Raw genomic sequence first — 7,851 nt, forward strand, 5'->3', positions numbered from 1 at the left:
AGGGATAAAACCCATTTTAGAACCTCATATATTCAGGAGCCAGTGAGAGTTGTCAGTCAGTTGCTATAGACGAATACAAATGTAACAGGTATTGTAGAACCCCTTTCTCAGTATTCTCTGGTTTTCTCCATGAACCAGGACCAAAAAAGGTTGTTTGGTCAGTAGGAGCCTTCAGAAGACTGCAGGATACCTGCAAACTAGGCAGGTAATGATTTTAATTGGTACATACCATTACCAGCACCATGTAGATGTTGATTGCACGTTCACACGTGCCACTCTCCTTCACTATTTGGGAGATTTAACTCTTCCTCCCTTGCCCTCCAGGTCATAGCAGTGGCCTATGGAGCCAGGTACCTGGGGAAACAGGACAGCCGTCACGGAATTCATCCTTCTTGGCTTAACAGGAAATGTAAGACTGCAACCTATCCTTTTTGTTGTCTTTTTCTTTGCCTATATTATCACAGTTGGGGGTAACTTCAGCATTTTGGCTGCCATCTTTGTGGAACCCAAGCTCCACACTCCTATGTACTACTTCTTGGGGAATTTATCTCTGTTGGACATCGGATGCATCAGTGTCACTGTTCCTCCGATGCTGGTGTGTCTCCTGGTTCACGAGTGCAGAGTTCCCTATGCTGCCTGCATTTCACAGCTCTTTTTTTTCCACCTCCTGGCAGGTGTGGACTGTCATCTCTTGACAGCCATGGCCTATGACCGCTACCTGGCCATCTGCCAACCCCTCACCTATAGCACCCGCATGAGCCGTGAAGTGCAGGGCACACTGGTGGGTATTTGCTGTACTGTCTCCTTCATTAATGCTCTGACTCACACAGTGGCTGTGTCTGTGCTGGACTTCTGTGGCCCTAATGTGGTCAACCACTTCTACTGTGACCTCCCACCCCTTTTCCAGCTCTCCTGCTCCAGCATCTACCTCAATGGGCAGCTGCTTTTTGTGGGAGCCACTTTCATGGGAGTAGTCCCCATGATACTGATCTCAGTGTCCTATGCCCATGTTGCAGCTGCAGTACTGAGGATCCGCTCCGCAGAGGGGAGGAAGAAGGCATTTTCCACATGTGGCTCCCACCTCACTGTGGTCTGTATCTTTTATGGAACTGGCTTCTTCAGTTACATGCGTCTGGGTTCTGTCTCAGCCTCAGATAAGGACAAGGGCATTGGGATTCTCAATACTATCCTCAGCCCTATGTTAAACCCACTCATCTATAGTCTCCGGAACCCAGATGTACAGGGTGCCCTGAAGAGGGTGCTGACAGGAAAGAGGCATACAGGGTGAGAACACAGGACAAGCCTATCAAAATCTCCTGCCATCTTTACATATGGCCTTGGCATTCTCATATTGGAAGCTCAAGTGCACAGTTGGAGGAATTCTTCAGAAGTGGGTCTAAGGATGGGAAGAAGTTAGTACTGGTCAGAGCAGATTACAGTTTGGACTAGGAGACCATTAGATAAAGACCATGTAAGTTATTGATAGAAATGATACTAAATACAGAGGAAAGAAAATTATAGCATGAATCATGAACAGAAGATTAACTTGTTTGTGTATTTTTACTGCTTAAATGAATTTTACTTAAGATGGTAATAAATAAAAACAACTGTCCGGTCTCCTTTATATATAATCTGTGTTTGTACTAATGTATTTTTTAAACAAATCCATGTTAAAAAGAAATAGGTAAAGGATGGTTGATGTCTGAGAAACAGTCAGACAATCCTGCCATCATATTCTTCAGAGCAACATTATTAGAATTATTATTAGAATTATTTCTTTCCAAACCACACTTGCTTCCTGACTAACTCATGAGCGAGACCAACACATCCTGTCAGTGTATGAGAATGTGCAAGAATGGAAGAAAAGGAATCTGAGGATATTTCCCAATCAAATGACTTTTAATCAAACTGTATTCACCACACTCTCCAACGCCAACTATCTAATGGGTTCTGCACTTGGCTTGAATCCTTTACACCCACACTTAAAAATATTGTTATTAAGTCTTTGAGAATTTCACACAATGTATTTAGATCACATTCACCCCTGTCCCAACTCCTTCCATACTCAACCCTCTTTCCTAACCTTCCTATCCACCCAACGTTGAGTGTTCTTGTTTTATTCTTCTCTGCATCAAATTTAGTTTGTGTTGCTCAATTAGACTTGGGAGTGGCCCTGGAGTATGCTGGACCTACTAGGTCATTCCCACCAGTGATAAAATAGAGCCAACACTGTCTCTTTCAGAAACTATCAACTACCAATAGCACCTCTTCAGCTAGCGGGGAGATTTGTGTTCACCCCACCTCCACATCCAGTCTGGAAATTTGTATAACTTGAGCTTATGCAGATCCTGTTTATGCTGCCACAATTACTGTCAGTTCGTATGTGCAGCTGTCCTGCTGTGTATGGAAAACTGCCCACTGGAGCAATAGTGTCACAAAATAGTTGTGAGAGTAGCCAACCACTTTCTAATTAAATCTAATGCAGGCTATGTAAGTTGGACCACATTCTTAGTATTAAGTAGGTCAAGAAACTGGTTAGATAGGTTATAGACCCTAGGAGAGAACCTAGTACTATTATTCTACTAAGTGGACATAGTGCTAGAAGGTAGAGAGATGATTCAGTGGCTAAGAAGAACACTTGCTGTTCTATAGAGGATTCAGTTTCTATTCCCAGATTCAGTTTCTATTGACCCAGTTACTGTGGTCAATAACTATCTATTATTCCAGCTTCAGAGGACCTGAAACTCCCTTCTGGTCTCCATGGGCACTGTATGCATGTGGCATACAGATACATGTAGGTAGAACACCCCCTACACATATAAATGAACAAATCTTTAAATAGATACAGTATTCAGTGACTTCTAATGATTTATTGCTCTAACCATGAATTATTGCACATTGTAACCCTCATTTGGGAAGCTGCTTTTTGTAGCAGACAGCAAATAATCTGCCTGTACCTTTGTATTCTTGCAGATATCTGTTTTCACAGACTGTCTTGAGCTGTCTCATCAGGGCTTTTGCAATAGCCCCTGAGACTTGTGCTACCTAACACTGGTTCACTGTTGGAAGAGAGCAAAAAAGGCTATAATAAGTACAGAATTTTTTTTTTTTCGAGACAGGGTTTCTCTGTATAGCCTTGGCTGTCCTGGAACTCACTCTGTCGACCAGGCTGGCCTCGAACTCAGAAATCTGCCTGCCTCTGCCTCCCAAGTGCTGGGATTAAAGGCGTGCGCCACCACTGCCTGGCCCAAGTACAGACATTATTAACATGCCATCTTGCTGTGCTATATTCCCCATCTTATTTTATTCTCCAAAGGCTCCTGATTTCTTCCTGTCATTTAAAATCTAGACCTTTGTATGATGTGCAAGATCTCCTCTCTTCAATGCCACTACACCCAGTCTTCATCTCTCAACCACAATCCCCCAGAAGTAACTCTTCTGATCCTTTTGCTTGTAGAATGGCTCACATAGAAATATAACATGTTAATAATTTCTGTATTTATTGCAGATTTTTTCTCTCTCCAAGAAAATGATATGGTTCTGAAGGTTAGAATCTAAATCTTACATCATAGTGTGTCCTCCAAACATCCAGAAGAACGCTGGGAGATAGTTGAAATTCATGCAGTTTGCAGGTTAACTGACATTGGGAAGAAGTATGACTTATGAAAAGAAATTTGATGTTTTTTTTTTTTTTTTTACCTAGGATGTCTGTGAAACCAAAACAACTTGATGTTTTCAAAGTACCTTAATGGGCCCAATAGTAGGGAAAACTAAAGACATAAAGGGATTACAATTTGTATTACATTTATTTATTTATAGGTATGTGCATGTGTTCACATGTGCTATGATTCATGTGTGGAGTTAGAAGATAACTTGTGAAACTTGTTTCTCTCCTTCTACCATGTGGGTTCCATGGACAGAACTCAGGTCTTCAGGTTGGAGGAAAGTGAGTTTACCAACTGCATCACCTTTAAAAATTATTTTAAATTTTATATACATATCTGTGTTTACATTCCTTTTCTTCTTTCCTCCAATCAAGCCCTCTGTGTTGTGTCCCCTTGCTCTGCTCTCTTTCAATTTTATGACTTATATTTCTCTAGCTATTACTGTTATATGCATAAACATATATGAATAAATACATAAATACATCTTTCTGAGTCCATTAGTGTTGCATATATATATACACACACACACATATGGCTAACCAGTTGGTATTGGATAGTCAACCAGAGGCTCATCCCTGGGAAAAATGGATTCTCTCTCTCAGCAGGCATTAATTGCCTGTAGATCCTCATTTAGGTGTGGGGCTTTGTGAGTGTTCTCCTGTGTTGGTATGTCATCAGTATGCAGTTCTTGTTTTAGTGACCATATTGTTTCAAGTTCACAGGTGCAGATTTTGTCATAGAGAAGACTTAGTTTCACAGCAGATATGATCCAACTAGGCCAACTTGATGGTCCCAAAAGAGACTTTCTTAAAAAGAAAATGTCTTCTGAAGCAACAAAAGCGACTATCGAATTAGGCATAATATGGACAAGATCCTTGACTTTGTGCATAGATAAATTTAAAAAATATTTTTAATGTACTATTTGAGAATGTTTATACATGTATACATGCATTTTGGTGATATCTACTATGACTCCCCATCTCTTCCTTCTGCCACATTTTACATTTGATGATATCCACTAACCCTCCCAACTTCAGATATTCTATCATTCTACACACACACACACACACACACACAGAGAGAGAGAGAGAGAGAGAGAGAGAGAGAGAGCTCTAATTAAATTATTCTCCCTGTATGTTCATGGGTACATAGGATCATACCTTGGAAGATGGCAACCTACTAGGGATCACAGGCCTGAAGAAACTAACCCTACCCCCACCAAACTTCAATTACCTCAGTTAGGGATGGAACTTCATAAGTCCCTCTGAAACCCATGCTGGAATTTTGAATTTCTTCTCGTTATGCAGATCTTGTATAGGCAGCCAGAGTTGCTGTGCGTTCATGAATATGGTAACCTTGAAATGTCCAGAAGATACTATTTTGCAGTAGTCTTCCCCAGCCTTAGGCTCTTACAATCCTTCTACCTCTTCTGAGAGCTACACTAATCTATGGGTTTGAAGATCAGTGTTGAGAAGACGGTTTGATACCAAGTAACAACATATTAATAACAGTAGGTTCTCTCCAACCATGAGTTGTCTGGTAGATTTACAGTACAAGATATGAATTTCAATCTATCAAATAGGCCTTGAATAAATCAGAAAGTGTTTGGTGACCCCCATAGTCTCTGTAATGTGAAGGTCATAACTTTTTTACTAATGGCTATACCTTTCTAGGCCAGTTGTTATTGTAGCTTGCAGTGATTGTAGCTGGTTAAGACCTGTTGATGACTTTTCTCTCCAAGCACCATGTATAACATGAATAATAATGGCAAATGATCACACTAGTGAGGTAGCATAGTAATGGTGAAAAAGTACAATAATCATAAATTATCCTACTAGTAAGGCCAGATAGTAATGATAGATGGTTATATTAATAAGATGGGATAGTAATTATGAATAGTCATAATAGTAAGGTGGGGTAAGAATGATCATAATAGTGAAATGGGATAATAAAAATGATTATTATAGGGAGGTGTGATAATAAGGAGTTGTTGTAATAGTGATGTGTGTAATAATAAGTGAATGGACTTAGCAGTGTTGTTGGCCCATGATAGTAAATGAATGATAGCAATACTGAGATAGGATAATAATAATGAATAATTACAAGTTATGATAAATATTTTTGTCTTTCTTTAATTCTCATTCTAATATAAATAGTTTTAAATTTTGATATACTAACAGGACATAGGTATTTCAGGTAAATAATTTGAGTAAAGTATAGTTTTTGTCTAAAAGGAAGAATTTTACATATTGACTTGAGAGAGTTATGTGGCATATCGCTAAATTCAGAAGGTGACAGATATTTAATGCACACACAATTGAAAAATATCCCGGGGAACACCCCTCTAAGTCCTGCATTTGCTTCTGAGCCCACCATCACTGCCTTCTTCCCTGCATCTAGTAGACCACTGAAGAACCAAAAATTAACAGTAATACTGTTGAGAGCTTCAGAAATACAAAAGGCAGTGAATAAGAATGGAAAACGCTTTCAAGAAGGCATATAGAGATCCCAATTCCAATCCAGCCTTACTTAGTCTATCCTAAGAATCTTAGGTTTATTGTTTACCTACTGCATGGTAAGTGCTTAGATCCTCACATGGTGCAATGCAAAAAAGAAATATATGACTATTGGAAATTAAATAGACAGAAAATGATATTAGGAACTATATAAACCCAGGAACTATTCATGTACAGAGGATCTCTAATGGGTAGAGGCTAGTTTTGGGGAATAATCAGCTTGACAGATGTTCAGATTAAAGGAGCATATAATGAGCCAGTCAGAGATGTGGAGGCCTGGGAGGCAGCCACAAAGAAGAGAGCTTAAGAAGATGTTGGAATGTCAGTTAGAAGCTGCCCAGCTTTATTCTTAAACTCTATATTTTCAGGATTGGGGGGTGGGGAATACAGCTACCAGGGTCCTACAGAGTTCAGACTTTATTTGGTACTTGCATATGCTTATCCATTTTAGAATGTAAATATAAGGGAAGGTCATTGTGGATGTAGCATCTTCCATGTGGCAGGGAGTTAGCTGGGAGACTCAGGTCTCTGATGCCCTAACTCAGCACTGGATGAGGAGTTGGGAGAAGTGGGTGCTGTATGGAAACTGCTTCTTGCTGCTCATGTGACTGAGCGTGCCAGTTCTATGGCTTTAGTTTTCTCAGCTATGAAGTAGGATTCATAATGAGTCCTTCAAGTGATCACTTAGAGGATTCAATGATGAGTGGTCTACTCATTATAAAATTGATGTTTAGGGTAGCATAGATATGAAGAAGGTTCCATTGGCTTTTGAGTTAAAAGAATAACTTTTTAAAAAAGGGATCTTTGATCTTTTTTTCTCTAATGAGGATCAGGGCTAGGACTTACCCATGATACTCTGCTCCCTCACCCCCAGATACCCACGTCAGCCCTCACAGATAGTGCTATGGACTTTGTATACTTTTTACACTTAACTTCATTTCATTGACTGAACTGAAGATTTAGGTCTGTAGAAACTTGCCATCCATCTGACACACACACAGGAGGGAGAATGGCTAATCTCCCTAGTGCTAGCATATTGTGATGTATCAGACAAATAGACTAATTGAAAAGCTTCACTAACTTCTTCTGCTCTGAAGGGCCTCAGGAGGCATCCATCCAGCAATGGTCCCTACAGAGGTAGACAGAGCAAGAACTGGAGTTGGAAGCCCTAAAAGTTTGCTAGCAGAATCCTCTAATTAGTTCCCAGGTGAGGGTTCAAGATACTATGGCCCAGGGACTGAGGGAAGGAGAGTTGTGAAGTATCCTGCATTACTACTAATAAGGCCAGAGGGAAGAAACATGCAGACAAGATTTATTTTCTTTATGGTTGTTAGGATTCAGAAAACTAGCTCCTCAGAGAGTAGAGGGGCCAATTAGCCACAGGTAGTTACAGTAGTCATTAGCAAGACTCATTAGCCACACATTGGGTGGAGGGGAAAGGTATCTGTTCTATGCATGTAAGAAAATGTAACAACAAACCCTATTTTGTATTAATGTATTAATCAAGTTTATTAAAATATTTAAGAAACAAAGCCACCCGGGCTTAAGTCAACTTCCTTGATGTCATAAGGCACTGTGCTTCTTCCTTTTTTAGGGGGGGTCAGGGACTGATTATTGGTGTTACACCTTCCTCCTTAATTCACGGACACACACACACACGTTTCTGTTTG

The 7,851-nt window shown here is 40.1% G+C and overlaps 1 protein-coding gene across 1 annotated transcript; it reads left to right on the top strand.

Annotated features, from left to right (window-relative positions):
• Positions 1 to 328: 328 nt before the first annotated feature.
• Positions 329 to 1,610, top strand: LOC117702166 (olfactory receptor 3A10). Its single transcript, XM_034493454.2, has one exon. It carries the CDS (start codon positions 341 to 343, stop codon positions 1,286 to 1,288), a length of 948 nt encoding a protein of 315 aa, XP_034349345.1. The 5' UTR covers positions 329 to 340; the 3' UTR covers positions 1,289 to 1,610.
• Positions 1,611 to 7,851: the final 6,241 nt, after the last annotated feature.

This window comes from Arvicanthis niloticus, unplaced genomic scaffold (genome assembly GCF_011762505.2).
Source record: "Arvicanthis niloticus isolate mArvNil1 unplaced genomic scaffold, mArvNil1.pat.X pat_scaffold_525_arrow_ctg1, whole genome shotgun sequence".
In the NCBI taxonomy this organism is placed as follows: domain Eukaryota; kingdom Metazoa; phylum Chordata; class Mammalia; order Rodentia; family Muridae; genus Arvicanthis; species Arvicanthis niloticus.